Source organism: Cuculus canorus, chromosome 26, assembly GCF_017976375.1.
Source record: "Cuculus canorus isolate bCucCan1 chromosome 26, bCucCan1.pri, whole genome shotgun sequence".
Classification (NCBI taxonomy): Eukaryota; Metazoa; Chordata; class Aves; order Cuculiformes; family Cuculidae; genus Cuculus; species Cuculus canorus.
In genome coordinates, this window is record NC_071426.1 from 3,306,217 (window position 1) to 3,327,005 (window position 20,789).

At 48.6% G+C, this 20,789-nt stretch overlaps 1 protein-coding gene across 2 annotated transcripts in view; it reads right to left on the minus strand.

The window, feature by feature from the left end:
- Positions 1-9,039, minus strand: part of EBF2 (EBF transcription factor 2) — a 157,448-nt gene extending 148,409 nt beyond the window's left edge. For both annotated transcript variants that reach the window (XM_054089002.1, XM_054089001.1), the window contains exons 1-5: positions 8,451-9,039; positions 6,184-6,340; positions 4,248-4,311; positions 3,916-3,971; positions 3,478-3,551 (exon numbers count right to left, since the gene is read on the minus strand). In XM_054089002.1, coding sequence (XP_053944977.1) covers positions 3,478-3,551; positions 3,916-3,971; positions 4,248-4,311; positions 6,184-6,340; positions 8,451-8,581 — 482 coding nt within the window. In that variant the 5' untranslated portion in view covers positions 8,582-9,039. The remainder of the gene's footprint in view (positions 1-3,477; positions 3,552-3,915; positions 3,972-4,247; positions 4,312-6,183; positions 6,341-8,450) is intronic.
- Between the last annotated feature and the right edge of the window lie 11,750 nt (positions 9,040-20,789).

Consider the following 20,789-nt stretch of genomic DNA (forward strand, 5'->3'; position numbering starts at 1 on the left):
CTGAGCATTGAGAGCATAGGGGGTTGGCTGGCGGCAGCGTTAACAACCGGTTCCCTCTTCGTCCGTAATTGGGAGAAAAAGAAGAGGAGGAAAAAAAGTTATTCCGGGAAAGAAGAGTGGTTTACCTTGATTTCCAACGATTTGGCGGGGGAAAAGATGTGTCATTTAGACTTGTCTAATAGGAGCGGTTCCTATCAGTTCCTATTAGAACCCAAGTGGAAGGTTTCCAATCGGAAAATAAATAGCACGAATCATAGAATCATTGAATCATAGAATCATTGACTCATTGAATAATAGAATCATTGAATCGTAGACTCATAGAATCGTAGAATCATAGATTTGTAGACTCATAGAATCATAGATTTGTAGACTCATAGAATCATAAACTCATAGGATCGTAGAATCATAGATTTGTAGAATCATAGATTCATAGAATCATCGATTCACGGAATCGTAGATTAATAGAATCATCGATTCACGGAATCGTAGATTAATAGAATCATCGATTCACGGAATCGTAGAAGCATAGATTAATAGAATCGTAGATTCATAGAATCAGAGAATTGCAGATTAGTAGAACAGTAGAATCGTAGATTAATAGAATAGTAGATCCATAGAATCATAGATTAATAGAATCATTGATTCATAGAATCGTAGAAGCGTAGATTAATAGAATCATAGAATCCGAGAATTGTAGATTAATAGAATAGTGTGATCGTAGATTAATAGAATAATGTGATCGTAGATTAATAGAATAGTAGATTCATAGAATCATAGATTAATAGTATCATTGATTCATACAATCATAGAAGCATAGATTAATAAAATCATCGATTCATAGAATCGTAGATTAAGAGAATCATAGAATCCGAGAATTGTAGATTAATAGAATAGTGTGATCGTAGATTAATAGAATAATGTGATCGTAGATTAATAGAATAGTAGATTCGTAGAATCATAGATGAATAGGATCATAGATTCATAGAATCATAGGAGCGTAGATTAATAAAATCACAGATTCATAGAATGGTTTAGGTCGGAAGGGACCTTAAAGATCATTCAGTTCCAACCCTCCTGCCACGGATAAATAAATAGAGTCTCTTGCCGCCTGTTTGCTGTAAATAGAGCCTCTTGCTGTAAGCACTAATTATTGGGAGTTGGGAGTTGAACTTTCAATTGGTACGACAGATTGGAGCAGCCGTATCAATATTTAGACAACTTTCCCACTAAGCGTGCATCTGTCACCGGCGGAGCGGAGGATGCGGAGTTTTGGACGCGCTTGTCTCTATACAGCAAGAATACGCGCGCGTGCGACTGTGCACAAAAAAAATACCTCCTTAAAAAAAGCCTACCTTCAACTTGTTGGGAGAAGAGGAGCAGAAAGACAGGCAGACCCTTCTGTTTAAACTCAATAGGCATCAATTTGGACAGCAGAGTGGGTGCAGGGCATTAAATTTTTATACGCCGTTCCTAATGCAAACTAAACTAGGGGCTTTAAAAATTGATGCCGTCACTTAAGCAGCACACAATGAGGAGGATTGGATTATTGTACTTAAAAGAAATAAAATCAAATGTCAAGTTTAACTAGAGTTGGATCCGTTCCCTCGGCGTTACTCAAAGCGATGGGTGCAGCGCCTCTCCGGCATCCTGCGCGGGGCCACTTCAGGGCAAGGCGACGTTTCAAATCAAATGTCTTGATTAGGTTACAGAGCCCTTTTGATTCCATTCACTAATCTGTGTTTTACATGGGAAGGATGTCCCCGAGTTGTAATTCATCCTCGGTTAATCTATCAAGCGGGAGAGCTCAGTGTCATCGGAATAATGGTTTACATTGGTAAAACACCACCTTAAATCAAGCACGGAGCATGTTTAGGGGCATCGGCAGAGGCAGGTATAGAAAAGTTCAATGGATACTATAAAGGCGTGGAAAGGAGTCGGGGAAAAAGCCAAATTAATTTGATTTTAAAGTATATTTGGATGGGAAGGTGCCGGTGTTAAGTATTTTAACTTCTAAACCAGCACGACGCTCTGTGGAGGAGGAGAGGAGAGCGATGAAGCACACCAAGCGCTGTTCTGTTCTCACAAACCAGGACTCAGCTGCACAGCAATTAAAAGATTTTTCTCCTCTCCTGTTCCCCCAGTTATGGTGAAGCCTTTCAACAGTGCAGGTAACACAGATATTTAATACCCAGAAACACCGAAACCTTTGCTGCTACGTCTACAAGCTCCAAAAGCCCACCCTGTGCCTCCTCCTACCCGGCACGCTCTGGGTTTACACACACGTCTGTGGACAAAAAGCGACAAAGCTCGTGGTCTTAATTATAACTACAACTTAATTACCGTTCTATATTTATAACCAATAAATATGAGGCATTTGATGGACTTTTACAATTAAAAAGCAACGCCATAGTTGACAAAGTTGTTCCATCCCGGGATTAAGACTTTCCCTCGACAAGAAGCCTGTCCAAATAAGCTGCTTTTCCTACTAAATTCACTTAAAAACCTGCTTTTAAAGTAATAACCAAGCAGCAAACTGCAACATTTAAAGCGGCAACGCTCAGTCCGACAGCTTAAAACCCCCTAATATAATAAATCACAAACTGAGTTTAATAAAGGCCAAGAGTCAGTTTGCCTTTCGTTTTAGGAAAGAACACTCTCTGCACAATTCAGCACGTTTTAATACAAGAGCACCGACTGTTCGCATCGTTATATGGACTGAAAAATACTTAATTACACAAGAACAGGGGAAGTAATAAGTTACCATGGAAGCACAATGAAGATCCGTACGGTACGAGTAACTTCAGACTCATACAGATGTTCGTAAAAACATCCTCAACTCACGTTACCCCCTCATTTAGAACTTTACATGCTAAAAATTGTGCCTTTTTTTTAATTCAAAAGTGGAAATCTAAATATTGTTTACACGGTATAAAGCAAGAATTTGTGTTTTAAGGGGTTTCTTTTTCAGTTGGGGTAGAACTATGCAAAATTAAAGAATATTACTGATGGTTTAATTAAAGAATTAAAGAAGAAAAACGACATGGAAAAAAAAATGCCTTTTAGGTTCCAGGTAAAATCTGCTCATTCTCAAAAGGTGAACAGGGATTTTGGAAGAAATAAGGATAGGAAAAAGTCTTGATTTAAACAACACACACCAAGGCCGGGTTTAAACAAAAATAGCGCAGCTCCGAATGCGGAACTGGGGCTGCAGTGAAAGAACAACATAAATCACACCAAAAGAAACCCCAAATATCTGTATTAAACCCAATCATCTGTATTAAACCCAAATATCTGTATTGAAACCAAATCAAATATTACCCACACGTAAAAAGAAAGTCTTCCTACACAAAGAATCTCTCTGACTCAACAACAAAACAAACAAATCGGACTCTTTCTGCCCAGAAATCCATCAGAAAAGGGCATTTCGGCATCTCTGCTAACGAACTTAACCGCTCCCCGTCGATCAAGTGCTCTTACCTGCACATGACTTCGTGGGTGAGCAAAACTCTGCACATTTCGGGGTTCTTGTTCTGTCCTTCGTAAGTTATGGGCTAAAAAAACGAAATGAAGAGAAGGGGTGAGCGTCAGAGGGTTAATCATTGTCACCATATTCAGCTCCTCGGTGAAGGCTTTTTGCCATCGCGCGCAAATAAACACCTTTGCCCAAAGGCTTTATGAGCAGGGAAAGGAGCTGATACATAAATATTGCTATAAAGTAGATAAAAACCCCCACGATCTGTCCATAAAAGAGAGGCTTCAGAGCGTTACTTTTTAATTGCCTTCAAAAATAAAGTTTGCGATACAGATGAACAAGAGACAAAAATGAAGCGGAGAGGAAAACCCAGTGTGATGTTAAGAAAAAAAAGGAAGGGTGAGGTGGGACGGGGTAGCACGGCAGAGACGAGCTGTGCTCACCTGCTTAGTGACTGAATCGATGAGTCGAACGTACAGATCCTGTTCAGTCCTGACACCTACAGCGAGAGCGAAGAGGAATAAATCACTCTCTTACATCCATCTCTCGGAACACCAGCACGAAACCATTCGGTTCCACCTATAATTCCACCTTATTAAACCCCCCCTGAAAAACACGTTTTGTTTCCCCGAGTCCATCCAGACCAGGGAAAGGTCGGAGCCCATCACGGACATCGTGCAAGGGGATCTCGGTGTGGTTTGGAAGTCGGAGGGACAACACCTACAACCCTTGCCCCACTCTACAACCTACGCAAGGGGACTGGAAGGAGACTCACCGTTGCTATAAAGGAGCTGGAGTTTGTAATGCGTGCCGTTATTCGTCTTTTCATTCCCTTGCTCCTGAAAGAGAGCACGAAAATATGCCTATATTCTCTCTCCCCAACTTACACTTGAAAACGCAAAAGCCGATCGTCACGACAACAAAGTCCATTAAAATTCCAAGAGGTGAATCCGCTGATTGGGAGATATTAACCTTCCAAATGACCCGGGACAAACTACAAAACACTGCTGACATCTCCTCCTGGAGGAGTTCAAGAACTTCTTTCCCTTTCTTATTTGCTATTATGCGCTGAACTTTTTCAAGGCGACCCACTGAGACGAATTTGTGCGCTCGGAGTCGGTTAATGTAAAGCAGATTAATAGCGGGAACGCTCAGTGGGTTTTGGTTTTAATGCCTTCGTTGCTTTGCAATCATGTTATTTCGAGTCATTATTGATATTTATTTCCTGGAGACTGCGTTACGAGGATGTTTCTGGCATGGCTTTTACTGTAATTTCCTAGAAGATAATTATTTACGAGCATCCTTCATAATTAAAACAATCTTGCCCACGACTGAGAAAACGATTGTAAAAATGACATGAACCGGTCAAAAAAAAAATATGGGGATTTAAAATGCAAAAGCAAATGCTTTTCAAGTCCTGCCACTGACTTCAGAGCCTCAAGAAATACAGATAATCAGGCTCAACGGATATTACGACAGATTCCACCTCTGTTGGGGCGCAAATAAAACCTGACAGATCCGGTAGGTACCATAAAAACAATTATAATAAAGCATATTTATCCTCCCCTTATTTTTTTGGTTCTGTTTTTAGTAGGTGTGTGAAATTCCCATTGTATTCCCGATAAGTAGAGGCTTGAAAGCCTTTTTATTTAACTACACCAACATGCAGAGAGCAAAAGTCTGAACCCTTGGTTGTATTTTGTGAGGGACAACAGGTACTGAAAGTTTAGCAGCTCAAAGGAAGGGGGAGGAAAAGATCGGATTTGGGGGGGAATGAACGGATTTGGGGGGGAATGAACGGATTTGGGGGGGAATGAACGGATTTGGGGGGGAAAAGAACCAATTGGGGGGAGGAAAAGAACCAATTGGGGGGGGAGAACCAATTTACGGGGGGAAAAACTCATCTAGGGATGGGGAAAGATCAAATTCGAGGAGGAAAAGAACCAATTTAGGGGAGGGGAGAACCAGTTTAGAGGGGGAGAGAACCAATTTGGGGACGAGGAAAGATCAAATTTGAGGAGGAAAACAATCAGTTCGGAGAGAGGGGGAAGAACCAATTTGGGGGAGGAAAAGAACCAATTTGGGGGAGGAAAAGAACCAATTTGGGGGAGGAAAAGAACCAATTTGGGGAGGAAAAAACCAGTTTGGGGAGAAAAAAACAGTTTGGGGAGGAAAAGAACCAATTTGGGGAGGAAAAAACCAATTTGGGGAGGAAAAAACCAATTTGGGGAGGAAAAGAACCAATTTGGGGGAGGAAAAGAACCAATTTGGGGGAGGAAAAAACCAGTTTGGGGAGGAAAAAACCAATTTGGGGAGGAAAAGAACCAATTTGGGGAGGAAAAGAACCAATTTGGGGGAGGGGGAGAGATCAAATTTGGGGACTGGGAAAGATCAAATTTGGGGAGGAAAAAAGAGCAGTTCGGGGTGTGTGGGGGGAAGAACCAATTTGAGGGACGGAAAGAACCAATTTGGGGAGGAAAAGGACTAATTGGGGGGAGGAAAAGTACCGATTTGGGGAGGAAAGGAACTAATTGGGGGGAGGAAAAGAACCAATTTCGGGAGGAAAAGAACTAATTGGGGGGAGGAAAAGAACCAATTTCGGGAGGAAAAGAAGTAATCGGGGGGAGGAAAAGAAGTAATTGGGGGTGGGAGTGAGAACCAATTTAGGGAGGGGAAAGAGGAAGGAGGGAGAGAGAGATAAGAAGCCTTACTTTATCATTTTCTACAAAGTCCACAAAAGCTGTCCTCTCTATTTCCACGGGCTGCCCCTGTCTGTCGTAGAGAGCCAGAACAAAGTGAAAGAAATTGGATTTCCTCAAGTTGGAGGGTGGCTGCTTTTCGAAGTGAGCTCTGGACAAAGCCACTCCGCTGTGGAGGAAACACACGGGATGGGGGGGAAAGGAGGGGAGAGAGACAAAGACATTACCAAGGTGGTGCAGCAGTCACAGGAAAAAAAAAATACCCCAAACAAACAGAGAAGGAGAGAAAAGTCGGGATCTGGATCCACCGGTAGCTCCATCCTCACCGCTCCCGTCTCAGAGCATCCAGAGGGATGCAGGAAAGGATGGAGCCGTGGGAGAAAAAAGGGGTGCTTGGGTTTCTGGCTGTCATTATCACGATGTTTTGCCCCATATCTTTATAATTCAGCTCCGAAAACAGCAAAACTGTTCAAATCTGAGCGTTAAAAGAGCCGTATTGCTGAACGCAGCAAGTGTTTTCCTCCCTCCTCTCCCTCTTTGCTTTCTGGAATGCACCCCGCAGGGTGGGAAATAGATATTAACACACCAGAAATAGATATTAACACACCAGAAATAGATATTAACACACCAGAAATAAAGTCTGGATGCGATGTACACCTCCCAAAACTGCTCATTTTTCCCCTCTAGGAAAAGAAAAGCCACCTCAAAGCTTTTCCCGAAAAGCCGCCTTGAGGGCGCCTCAATTTTAGGTGGAAAACAACAAGTTTGGAGCAATGCAACCGCTTTCCTTAGTATTTAATTACTTGAATCTTCATTTTTCGGGTTTGAACCGAAAGAATTAGGAGCCGAGTTAATCAGCCCTTGCTGTTACACTCTGCCTAAAGAAAATATAGTGGTGTTTCCCACGCGTTTCCCCACTTGGAATAATTGCGTATCCACAAAATCCCTAATTACAGCTGCATTTCTTGGTGGAATTGGTTGTGGCTCTTTCTCCCCGATGCCGAATTCTACCTACCGCCAGGAAAAAAAAGGTGCAGGTGAGCTCCTCCGCTTTCCTGGAGAGATTAAATCTATCCAACCTACTTAATAGAGGAGTTCGGAGGAAGAGCAGCTTCGCTTTTCTGTCCCCCCAAAAAAAAGAGCTTCGCTGCCTTGGCAAAACTGTTTTGACTTTTTGGGAGAATTATAGATGTTTCCCTCTGTTTTCACCGATTTTCTTTGCCAAATCGGTGCGGTTTGAACCTATCCCACCCGTCGGGGATAATCCTGATTTTGGGGCTCCCTCCCTGCCGGTAAGAACTGGGGTTTATTCGTTTGTTCCCCTTCTTTGATAAGAATATTGATAAGCACCACGCGGCTGCATCTGAGGAGCTTTTTCCTTTCGCTTTTCCTCGGGAATAAACCTTCCCCTCTATCTATAACCCTTAAACCCTCTATCGAGAGTGAGAAAAGCCTGATAACTCCTCCCAGGATGCTTGGAAAACCCTTGCTGTCGGCCAGGCTGGGAGTTGAGGTGAGGATGTGCTTTCTCTCACCTTTCATTTAGAATAAATAAAGCCCAAGTTATTCTCGGCACCGATTTCGCTTTTTTTTTTTTCAATTTCCTGGAATTGCTGCTTGGTTTGGGGTTATTTTTTTGGGTTTTTTTTTCTGGTTGGTTGGGGTTATCTTTTGTTTTGTTTTAAGGCATCCAGAAAGCAAGGAGAAAACTTCAATATTTCACCTAAAAGAGTTTTTTTTTCTCATGGTTTTACCCCTAAAAGTAATTAACGGGGCTGCGCCCGCAGGGCTGGGAAGAGAAAATAAAAAGGAGAAGGGAAGCTAACCCGGCTAAATAAGTGAAAATGAAGCAGAGAGACCCCAAGTTGGGTGGGTTTTAGGGCACTCGGGCAGGTGCCACCCGCGAGGTGCGAAGGCGACTGCGTGGGAACAGAGGGAAATCCACCTTTCAATTCATTCTAACTTGATCCCAACTCCTCTTGGGGTGCGGGAAGGAGCTGTTTGTGTCTCTAGGAATGAGCGATCCACTTCCCACCCCACTCTTTGGGCAGGCAAATGATCCCATCCCTCTATCATCCCATTCCCAAACGGGATTTTGGGGATTCGGGAGATTTTGGAGAGCTTTTGCTTTGATTTTTCTCTGCTTAAAGGAGAGCGGAAAGGGGACAGAAAGGGAGGAAATAAATGTAATAGCAACACGAACGATAATAGGGAGTAAAGAAGGCTCTCTTAAACACAAAAAAAAAGGGGGAAAGAGGGGGGGAAAGAGTCACGGTTACCTTTGTGCCGCTACGTTTGCATCCACAACCCCAACGTTCCTGACCCAAGACCTGACGGAATCCATTTCGGAACCTAAAGATTTGTCTTTGAGAATGGGTCCTCTTCCTAAAGTATCTTGAATCCCAAACATTTAAAAAGTCTATTCCGACTAGCAACAGTTTCCTTTAGGAAAGGGGGTGGCTTAAGGGAGGAGAAAAAAAGGGGGGGGGAAAGAAAAATAACAATAAAAAATAAAGCCGCAGCCTTTGCGATGGAGACAATCCCAGGAAAAGCGATGAAGCTCAGCTCGGGGACGAAGTTCTTCTGGATTTAAGTGCTGTGAGGTTTTAATGCCGTCGAATAAAGGGACGGAGGGGGAAGTTTTTTATCTTCTCGCAAAAGTTACGCGGATTGAGCCTCGCCGGGAATCCTCATCCTTCAGAGGGAGCCGCATCCAGGCCCTGGGCAGGGGGAATCACCTGTTTCCCGGTCTCGAGGAGGAGGAGGAGGATCGCTCGCTGCGGTGGTGGAATAAGAAGGGGAACGGCGGAGATTGGGGGGAACGGGAGGAGGAAGAGCCGGAGCGGAGCGCGCAGCGCTGAGCGGGTCCCGCGCACCATCAATGGGGTTACGGCGCCGAGCGGCACGCGCGGGGATGGGGGGGGGGGAGCGGGGGGAGCGGGGGGCGGGGCCGAGCGCCATATAAGGAAGGTCATTTGCATAACGCGCGCGGATTGGGCGCAGGAGGAGGATCCGGGGAAAGGTGCCCCCACCCCATCCCCAACACAGCGGGAAGCGGGGGGGGGGGGGGGGAAAGGGGAGACACCCCCCGAAATGAGCCCCGAAAGGACCCCGAGGAACCGGACCCGGTTCAGCCCCGCAATGAACCCGCACAACCAGACCCTGAGCAACCGGACCCGGTTCAGTCCCGCATCAGCCTCGCATCAAACAGATCCCGGCTCTGCTCTGCACCAGCCCCGCACCAACCAGACCCCAACTCAGCCCCGCATCAACCAGACCCCAGCTCAGCCCCGCACCAATCGGACCCCGTCTCAGTCCCGCATCAGCCCCGCATCAACTGAACAGCAGCTCAGCCCCGCACCAATCCAGCACCAACCAGACCCCAGCTCAACCCCGCATCAACCAGACTCCGGCTCAGTCCCGCACCAGCCCCGCATCAATCCAGCATCAATCAGACCCCAGCTCAGCCCCGCACCAGTCCAGCATCAACCAGACCCCAACTCAGCCCCGCACCAATCCAGCATCAACCAGTCCCCAGCTCAGCCCCGCACCAATCGGACCCCGTCTCAGTCCCGCATCAGCCCCGCATCAACTGAACAGCAGTTCAGCCCCGCAACAATCCAGCATCAACCAGACTCCGGCTCAGCCCCGCACCAGCCCCGCATCAATCCAGCATCAACCAGACCCCAGCTCAGTCCCGCACCAGTCCAGCATCAACCGGTCCCCAGCTCAGCCCCGCATCAATCCAGCATCAATCAGTTCCCAACTCAGCCCCGCATCAATCGGACCCCGTCTCAGTCCCGCATCAGCCCCGCATCAACTGAACAGCAGCTCAGCCCCGCACCAGTCCAGCACCAACCAGTCCCCAGCTCAGCCCCGCACCAATCCAGCACCAACCAGACCCCAGCTCAGCCCCGCACCAGTCCAGCATCAATCAGTTCCCAGCTCAGCCCCGCACCAGTCCAGCATCAATCAGTTCCCAACTCAGCCCCGCACCATCCGGACGCGGCTCGGCCCCGCGGGGCTCTGCGGGCCCCCCCAATTCCCCAACCCCATCCCCCCTCCCTCCCCCCCCGATTGTCCCCTATTTTCCTCCCAGGTGCAATATTCGAACAAAACCCGAACTGTCGGGAGGCACCGCCGGGGTCGGGGGGGGGTCAGTGCCCGAGGGGCTGCGTGTGCCCAGACCCCCCCTGGGCGAGCGAGAGGGGCTGCATCTCGCCCAGAGGAGACCCCCCAAACCCCCCCATCCCCGAGCTGTCAGCTCCAACTTTAAAACTTTGGAAAACATCCTACGCGGGGCAAGAAAAATCCCAATTTGGGGCTCAGCCCAACCCTCTATGAGCCCCACGGTGTGAGTTTGGGGCTCGTCCTGAGCAAGAAGAGTTGATGCTCCTTCTAACTCAGGAACACTCCATGATTCCATGATTTATTTCCCAAGTTTTTAACCCGCTCCGCTTCGATGCTGGATTTTTTTTTTGGAGTGTGTGTGTTTTATCTCCTTTTTGTACCCCCGAACCGGGCAAAGATTTGCCTCTGAAATCTCTGAAACACCAACGCGAAAACAGATTTCAAGACAATGAATGCAAATCTGTGCTCCGAGACCATCTGCCAGATGAGGGAATCAGATGTTCGGTAGTTAAAGGGACAGCACAAGGATTTCCTCGACTCATTATGTGCAGCTCCTCTCTTTAACCTGCTTTATTTCTTTATTTTTTTATTAACGGGACAGAAAGAGTTGCTCTTCCAGACCAAATCCCAGCTCCTTCCAGCTGCATTTTAGTCACTTTTCCATTAAATCTTAGATCTTCGGGGAGTTTCACACAGTTCCACCCATAAAAAATATCAGAAATTAAAGCCTTCCCATCAAACTTTCATTAAATTCAGGCACGATCGAAGGCAAAGCCGCGACTCCGAACCGTTCCGCCTACAGAAGTGGTATGAAATGAATTAATCCCTCTCACACAATCGTTGTTGGAGGGAATTTATCCTTAGAATTTATCTTTCTCACCCAAACCGAGAACCACGCAGAGAAGGATTCTGCCAGGTTAGGAGTGGTTTTAATGTTAATAAAAAGGAAAGGAGGCAGAAGTTGTTTGATGCTGAGATAGAGCCTTCCAAGAGAAGACCTTGGCACCTAAAAATCCAACAGAATAGGGTAAAAATCCGTAAGAAAACCAAATAAAATCGGAACCCCCCCCCCAAAAAAAAATGTAGGGGTAGATTTACAGGCGGTGGTAAAGCAGATGACGGCGATTTGTGTGGGTTTGGAGCATTTCGCAACAGGCGTGGGTCTATTTCCTCGAGTGAAAAACCTCTTTTCTTTGTACTAATGTCACTTTTGGCAGTGCCACTCTGAGCCTTCCTGCGTTTATCCTTAAACTCGGGGCAGAGGCGGAAGGAGAGGGGGTGGAATTCCCACCCGAGCGAACCTTGGCCGCTGAATCCAGCAGGAAAAAAGCGTTTCCTAAGCCCTAAAACTCCTTCGCTCCTAAGGATAAAGTCTGGAAGGCGTTAAAGGGAGCCCTCTCGCATCCCAACCTCGATGCTCACCCGCTTCCATCCCCTCGGGATCCCGGCTTTGGGATCAAAAGGGGCTCGTGTGCCTTCGCCCCGAGGGAATCGAGCTTTTAGGGATTCGGGGGGGGTGGGGTCAGAGGGCAGAGGGTCGGAGGAGATGCGCTCCCCTCATCCCCAACAGCTGCCACCGGGAATTTGGCCCTCCAGGGGCTCCGGCATCACTGGTCCAGCCGGGATCAACAGCCCTGGGGAAGGATGCAGGCGGGAGGCAGGAAAAGATGCTCCAGGAGAGCCCCGGGGGGAAGGATGCTCTGGGGGTGCCCCTGGGAAAGGATACTCGGGGGGGGACCCCAGGGAAAAGGATGCTCCGGGAAGGATGCTCTGGGGGAGCGCGGGGGAAAGGATGCTCCAGGGGTGCCCCTGGGAAAGGATACTCGAGGGGGACCCCAGGGAAAAGGATGCTCCGGGGGTGCCCCTGGGAAAGGATACTCGGGGGGACTCCAGGGGAAAGGATGCTCCAGGGGTGCCCCTGGGAAAGGATACTCGGGGGGACTCCAGGGGAAAGGATGCTCCAGGGGTGCCCCTGGGAAAGGATACTCGGGGGGACTCCAGGGGTGCCCCTGGGAAAGGATACTCGGGGGATGCTGCGGGAAGGATGCTCCGGGGAAGGGGGAAGATGGGAAAAGATGCTCCAGGAGCCCTCCCCGGGGGAAAGGATGCTCTGGGAAGGGGAGAACGGGAAAAGATGCTTCAGGAGCCCCCCCCCCCCCCGGGAAAGGATGCTTCAGAGGGGATCCTGGGGGAAAGGATGCTCCAGGAGCCCCCCCCGGGAAAGGATGCTCCAGGGGGTGGGAGGCCGGGAAAGGATGCTCCATGGGAAAGAATACTCGGGGGGGGGGAACGGGGGGGACCCAGAGGTAAGGATGCTCCTGGGGGGGGCTGATCCCCAAGGGAAAGGATGCTTTGGAAAGGATGCCCCGGGGGCGGCCCGATCCCGATCCAGCTCTCCTCCGCGGCTCCTGGAAGCGGAATCGTTCCCAGCGGGAGAATTTGCTGCCCCCGCAACTAAAGTTTTGTCTCCTTTGCAGCGTGTCCTGAAAGGACCGCAGTTCTCAGGGACTTCGGGCCTCGTCAAGTCCCGATCCGGGTTCCCTGTGTCAAAGCACTCGGATTCAATCCGGTTTGGGGGGAAAAGCCCATCGCGAGCTCCTCTGATGCGAATTCACTGTGTAAATGCAGCGGTTTGGGTTTGAGCTTGAGAGGATTGATGGGAGATGAGGGGGTGGGGGGAATGGGAGTGGGAGGATGGGGGTGAGGGGATGGGGGGAATGGGGGGATGGGGAGGAATGGGGATGGGGGGAATGGGAGTGGGAGGATGGGGATGAGGGGATGGGGATGGGGGAAATGGGGGGGATGGGGAGGAATGGGGATGGGGGGAGTGGGGGGGGATGGGGGAATGGGGGTGGGATGATGGAGATGAGGGGAATGGGATGGGGGGAATGGGGATGGGGGTGGGATGATGGAGATGAGGGGAATGGGATGGGGGGAATGGGATGGGGGGAATGGGATGGGGGAATGGGGGGAATAGGGGGGATGTGGGGTAATAGGGAGAATGGGGATGGGGGAATGGGGATGTGAGGATGGGGGAATGGGGATGGGAGGATGGGGATGAGGGGATGGGGATAGGGATGCGGGGATTCGGGGGATGGAGGGGATGAGTGGAATGGGGATATGGAGTGGGGGGATGCAGAGGATGGGGGGATGTGGGACTGGGGGTTGTGGGAAATGCAGGAAGTGCAGGAGCTGCGGGGAGCGGGGGGGGCATGCAGGGAATGGGGGGAGTGTGGGGAATGGGGAGGATGCAGGGAATGGGAGGGACAGGGACGCGATGCAGGAATGGGGGATGCGCAGCGTGGGGATGTAACGGGGTATGAGGGGATGGGGATGCAGGAATGGGAGATGTGGGGATTGGGAGCATTGGGGGGAAATGGGGATGTGGGAATGGGGAATGCAGGGAAGGGGTTGCAGAGGTTGGAGATACAGGGATGGAGGATGGGGATGCAGGGGAATGGGGAAAAGAGGGATAGAGATGTGGGGAACGGGAGGTCCCCTCCCTCCCCACCCCTCCTGAATCTCTCCAAGTGATTTTCTGCCCCACTCTAAAAATGAAGAGAAGCCGGAGCCGGAGCTGCTCCTTCCCTGCTGGAGGAAGGGCTCCCAGTGGCCGGGGAGGCCTCTTGGACGCCGACACCGAGACGCTCGACTTTGTCACCAGGTTTGGAACAACCTTTTCTAACCCCAGAGTCAACTTCCACGCTTTGACCCATCCCAGCAGGAAGAAACACGGAATATTTAAGTCCTTTAAAAGCCTAACCTGGAACCACTGCCGTTTTCGCTCACTTTTAAGGAGAAAATGTCAATGAGAAAGTTAAACACCCCTAAAGAAGCCACTTAGAAGCGAACATTTCATTCTTATTCCTTTTAATCGGGGAGAATTCACCATCCTTAAGGTGTCCCAAGGAAACGAATTGCAGGTTAAAATGAACAATGTCAGAACACAGAAAGATAACTCATTTTTCTCCTCTTTATCCAATAATCTCCCTGGAAGTTTCGTCTTTCTAGCACACCCAGACCAGAAATATAGATGTTCCCGTTTAACTTAAAGCCGTGAGTGGCTTAAAGGAACATTTAAACCACTTTCAACACAAGTGGTGCGGCTTCAAGCACACAGAAGGCACATTTTTGGCGATATAACGGTATTGGAGCAAAAAAGAACCCCACAAAAATAACTTTCAAGAGCGTGGCGGAAGGACAAAGACAGAAATGTCTTTGCACGGGGGACCGCGACAGAAATGGGGTGACAGAACCCGGTTTCTGAATTGGAGAGAGGAGAAGAGTTGGGAGCAGTCGGAGCTCTGAGTGCAGAACTGGATTATCCCCTTTAGAACTGAATTATCTCCTTTAGAACTGAATTATCCCCTTTAGAACTGAATCGGAGCTCTGCGTGTAAAACCGGATTATCTGCATACGAAAGCGGATCAGGACTCTGCGTGCAGAACACGATTGTCCGCAGGCAGAACCGGATCAGAGCTCTGCGTGCAAAACTGGACCAAATTCTGCATATGGAGCTGGATTATCTACACACAGAACTGAATCGGAGCTCTGTGTACAGTACCAGATCAGAGCTCCGCGTGCAGAACCGGATTATCTTCATACAGAACTGGATCGGAGCTCTGTGTGCAAAACTGGATCAAATCTCCACGTATAGAACTGGATTACCTTCACGTAGAAATGAATGGAGCTCTGTGTGCAGAACCAGATTATCTGTATCCAGAATCAGATCAGAGCTCTGTGTGCAGAACCGGATTATCTGTATCCAGAATCGGATCAGAGCTCTGTGTGCAGAACCGGATTATCTGTATCCAGAATCAGATCAGAGCTCTGTGTGCAGAACCGGATTATCTGTATCCAGAATCGGATCAGAGCTCTGTGTGCAGAACCGGATTATCTGTATCCACAATTGGATCAGAGCTCTGTGTGCAGAACCGGATATCTGTATCAAAGATCCAGACAATCAAAGCTTATCGTCATGTAGAATTGAATCGCAGCTCTGTGTACAGAACCGGATCAAAGCCCCATGTGCAGAACACGATTATCTGCGTGCAGATCCGGATCAGAATCCCGCGTGCAGAACTGGATCAGAACCCTGCACGCAAAACCAGATTATCTGCACGCAGAACCGGATCAGAGCTCTGAGTGCAGAGTTATTATTTAATATATCTGATTATCTGTATACAGAACTGGATGAGAGCTCTGCATATAGAATCGGATTATCTTCATACAGAATTGAGTGGAGCTCTGCATACAGAACTGAATCAGAGCTCTGAGCGCCCAACCGGATTATCTGCATACAGAACTGGAGCAAAACTCTTTGTGCAGAACTTTATTATCTGCACAGAGAACCGGACCAGAGCTTTGTGCCAGCAGATGGAAAACTGCTCCTGATTTACAAGACCCTCAGTTTAACTGAAATAAGAACGCACACAGCTCAAGAGAGCAAAAAAAAAGAAGAAGCAAAAAGGCTAAACAGATTTTTCATAGAAGAGGTTTAAAGCAGTTGAGGTGCGTGCAACTAAACCCCGACAGCAAATCGAGCCCTTAACTGTGAACGGAAAATGCAAAACAAGGACTTGAGCACCGAAGCAGTTCTATTTGTTATAAGGTTCTATACTCAGAGCTTCTCCGCAAAGAGAAGTTCCCCATTTGATTGCGACAAAAAGTTTAACCCTCAGGCACAAAACAGCTGATGCTCTCCACGCTCGCTGCCTCAGCGAAGGACCACGACCGTGAGTTTAGAGCCGCGGGATGGGCTCTACCTGGTCTCTCCCCTTCCCTTTCACACCATAAAGGCACTTTTTACCTCTCCGCGCTCATCAGCGCCCGCAAAAAGGGCGACTTTCAGGGATCCCACCGATCGCACTTACAAGCGGTGAACAAAGAAGGGCTTTCAACCTTCCACAGGCATAAGCAAACATTTAATAACTTCTTCTCCACCTCATCTTTCCCAGAAGAGAGAAAATATTGTATCCGTCCAATCCTCTTCTGAGCCTCCCATTCATTCCAACAAGGAGGTGGGTTTTTTTTCACTAGAACAGAAAAAACCCCACATCTGCTAGATTATTATATCCAACTTTTTTTCTTCTCTTTTAAAGATACTTTTACTGCCTTTTGCCTTGCGCGGTTTTTGGAACACTTTAGCAAATAATATTTTACCGTCCGGAGCGTATGTTCCGTTTTATTTTATAACGTAGGTTTGAGAAGTCGTTTGTTTTTCTGACCACATGGAGGTTCGAAGCAACAAGCAGAGGCAGGAAAAATACTTTAAGTAGGTGTATATATGTGCCGGGATCCTCTCTCTCATTTTGCAGTTGACGGAAAGCAATTGAGGTCAGCTTTTCAACGTGTCTTTGCATATAGAGAGATTTTGTCTATCTAAAATATTCACTGGGAAGAAGAGAAGTTGAGGTTATCACAGCCTTTCGAGTTCCAGGTAGATACTTCTCAAAGCCCATCATGTTCCAACACCGGAAGGGACAACTCCCACTGGATCAGGGGCTCCGAGCCCCATCCAACCTGGCCTTGAAGTCCTCCAGGGATGGGGCAGCCACCGCTGCTCTGGGCAACCTGGGCCAGGGTCTCCCCACTCTCACCGTGGAGAAATTTCTCCTCAAGTCCAGTCTAAATCTCAGCAAGAGCTACAGAAAACTATTTTATCAGCTCAGAGATGTTTCTCTTTACTTGGCGCTTCTCCCGCAGATGGAAGGATTGCCACATTAGCCGAAGATGCCTCTATTCAGGGTGGTCCTTTCGTGCCAGGCAGCGCTAACTTCACAGATTCGTTGCGTACCGGTTGACTACTCTGGGGCGGGGGATGAGGGGGACTGGAAGAAAACCAGTTCTCCACGTGCGTTTGCACTTGAGCTACTTGCTAAAGACATAAAATAAGCCTTTGCCGGTTCCGAGCCCACAGGACATCAACGACAACGAAACAGATGAGCAGGTTCAGAGGTTTCAGAACACCACCCCGAGCAGACACAGCTTTGTGGTTCCCGTGCGTTCTTTGGCTTTAGGGAAGGAAAACACCCTCTGTTGTTTTCAAGAGCATGTGTTGGGAGCATCTGAAGGCTGGAATATGTTGAAGCATATGGCGTACGATTTCCTTTCTTCCATTCATAATCTGCACCGAGTTTAGTTCCAGGAAGAACAACCTCCAGCTTTCATTTGAATATATTTCCATAGCCGTATCCTTCTAGGAAGGCGATTTAGGCATCATCTTGATGCAAGCGGAAAATCAGATGGTAAGTTACCATTGCTATGGATGGATGAAGCGGTTTGCTCATAGCAAGCAGATGCCATATGTCTTTAAGGCTTTCCATCTGCTTCCTGCCTCCGCTGGCATCTCCTGTTGGACGTACAAACACTATATGATGGTGCCACGAACTCGCTCACTTTGTGGTTGTAGAACACCCAGCGACTAAGGTCTAAACCAGATGAGAAAGTTCCTTCGCTACACTACTCACCATCCAAACACTTGGAGAAACAAAGAGGGGGAAGGGATTAAAGGGACAGTTGGGGAAGACGGGAGGAGAAAATATAGCTTCAATGCAGAAGACGCAACGCCACGCAGTAGAACTATGTTTGGGTTGGAAGGGATCTTAAAGATCATCTAGTTCCAACCTCTTGCCGTAGGGGTTGGAACAACCACAGCTTTCCAAGGCTTGCTACCTAGAATCAGAGAATCATTAAGGTTGGAAAGGACCTTAGAGATCACCCAGTTCCAACCCCCGCCATGAGCAGGGTCACCTCCCACTGGATCAGGGGCTCCAAGCCCCATCCAACCTGGTCTTGAACACCTCAACCTGTGTGCGAGTCAAGAAATAGAGTACTAAAAAGGCGTGTGTGTGCGAGTTAAAGGTCAAAGCAACAGTCCGTAGGAAAGCAGAAGTCCTTACTGAACATTCAGTTGACAGACATCAAACATAAGAGATTTGAAACCACAATTCTATGATTTAATCCAGGCTGATGAGACAGAGAAGAGAAGAGAAGAGAAGAGAAGAGAAGAGAAGAGAAGAGAAGAGAAGAGAAGAGAAGAGAAGAGAAGAGAAGAGAAGAGAAGAGAAGAGAAGAGAAGAGAAGAGAAGAGAAGAGAAGAGAAGAGAAGAGAAGAGAAGAGAAGAGAAGAGAAGAGAAGAGAAGAGAAGAGGAGGCCCTTCAAGAGGCCATGGGAAGACCTTGGAGAATGAGGACTGATGAAGGAACAGAGGAGGGGGAGGCAGGGTAGGTGAGCCAACCACCTAAAGTGATGCCACCGGCAGCACCTTCTGTGATCCGGGAGGAAGAGTGGCAGCAGCCAGGATGGCCACAGAGGCAGGAGATCCCAGTCCTGGAGCAACAGCCTCAACAGTTCCAGTAGAAAGACAAAAGCAAGATCTTTAAAATAGAATCATAGAATCACCGGGTTGGAAAGGACCCACTGGATCATGGAGTCCAACCATTCCTAACACTCCCTTAAACCACGTCCCTAAATACTACTAAGGTGGGAGTACGGAGGCTCATAGCCTTGAGCTAGTCTCAACTACAAGTCCAAAGGTCAAAGAAAAGGGCGTAGCATCAAAGATGATGCGAGGGCTGGAGCACCTTCCCTACGAGGACAGGCTGAGAGAGTTGGGGTTGTTCAGCCTGGAGAAGAGAAGGCTCCGAGGAGATCTTCGAGTTACTTTCCAATACCCAAAGGGGCTGCAAGAAAGTTGGGGAGGGGCTGTTCATAAAGGCTTGTGGGGACAGGATGAGGGGGAACGGGGATAAACTGGAGAGGGGCAGATTGAGACTGGACATAAGGAGGAATTTCTTCACCATGAGAGTGGTGAGACAGTGGCCCAGGTTGCCTGGACAAGTTGTGGCTGCCCCATCCCTGGAGGGGTTCAAGGCCAGGTTGGATGGGGCTTGGAGCCCCTGATCCAGTGGGAGGTGTCCCTGCCCATGGCAGGGGGTGGAACTGGATGATCTTTAAGGTCCCTTCCAACCCAAACTATTCTACGATTCTATGATCTCAATAGGTGCTGCCCACTGGTGAGCATCTCCATTGAGCTCCTCTCACTCAACTCAGTCGTCCAACTCGATTAACCCCAATGACACGAAAGAAGATTTGGTGCTGGGCTTCTTAAGAGGACTTTAAATCCTCAAGAAGAGGCAGATGCCATGCCTCAAAAGTCTGCACAGCAAATAGGAGGAAAAGAGGAGGTGGAATGGTACATTCCCAATTTACATATCGGAAACAGAGGTCGGTGGAAATTAAGCCACTTGCCTGAAGTCACTGGAAGCCAGGAACTCAAAGCTAGCACGAAGACAAATCTGTAGCTCACACAAACCATTCCAATCCTGTTCTTGCACATCCCGTTCGCCTGGGCAATGCCACCACCTCGTGGTCTGTGCAGTCACACCACCGCTAGAACATCGATGGCTGCGGTACCAAACAAACCTAAGGCTGTCTGGTGTTGTCTTTTGAGACATCTTTGCTTAGGCTTCACGCATGAACCACTCTGGAGCTCTGCCCGGCAGGCACTGATGGAACTTAATGATATATGGTTGTTCGGTCATGGTTTGACAAAGTAGATCATAGAATAGTTTAGGTTGGAAGGGACCTCAAAGATCATCCAGTTCCACCCTCTGCCATGGGCAGGGACACCTCCCACTGGATCAGAGGCTCCAAGCCCCATCCAACCTGGCCTGGAACCCCTCCAGGGATGGGGCAGCCACCACTGCTCTGGGCAACCAGGGTCTCACCACTCTCGTCATGAAGAAATTCCTCCTTATGTCCAGTCTAAATTTGCCCCTCTCCAGTTTATCTCCATTGCCCCTCGTCCTATCACCAGAGGCTTTTGTGAAAGCCCCTCTCTGGGTTTCTTGCAGCCCCTTCAGGTACTGGAAGGTCACTAGAAGGTCTCCTCGGAGCCTTCTCTTCTCCAGGCTGAACAACCCCAACTCTCTCAGTCTGTCCTCGTACGGGAGGTCCTCCAGCCCTCGGATCATCCTTGTAGCCTCCTCTGGACCTGTTCCAACAGCTCCATCTCCTTCTTATGGTGAGGATTCCAGAACTGGACAAGACACTCCAGATAAGGTCTCACAAGAGAAGAACAGAGGGGCAGAATCCCCTCCCTCCCTGCTGGCCACGCTGCTCTGGATGCAGCCCAGGACATGGGTGGTTTCTGGGCTGTGAGTGCGCATTCCCAGCTCATGTGGAGCTTCTCATCCATCATCACCCCAAGTCCTTCTCCTCAGGGCTGCTCTCCATCACATTATCCCCCATCCTGGACTGAAATCAGGGATTGCCCTCACCCACGTGTACGACCTTCCCTTTGGCCTTGTTGAACCTCCTGAGGTTCTCCAGCCCCACTTCTCCAGCCTGTCCGGCTCCCTCTGGATGCCATCCCGTCCTTCTGGAGTGGGAACTGCCCCACTCAGCTTGGTGCCACCTGCAAACCTGCTGAGAGTGCCCTCGATCTCACTGCCTCTATCCTTGATGAAGATATTAAACACCA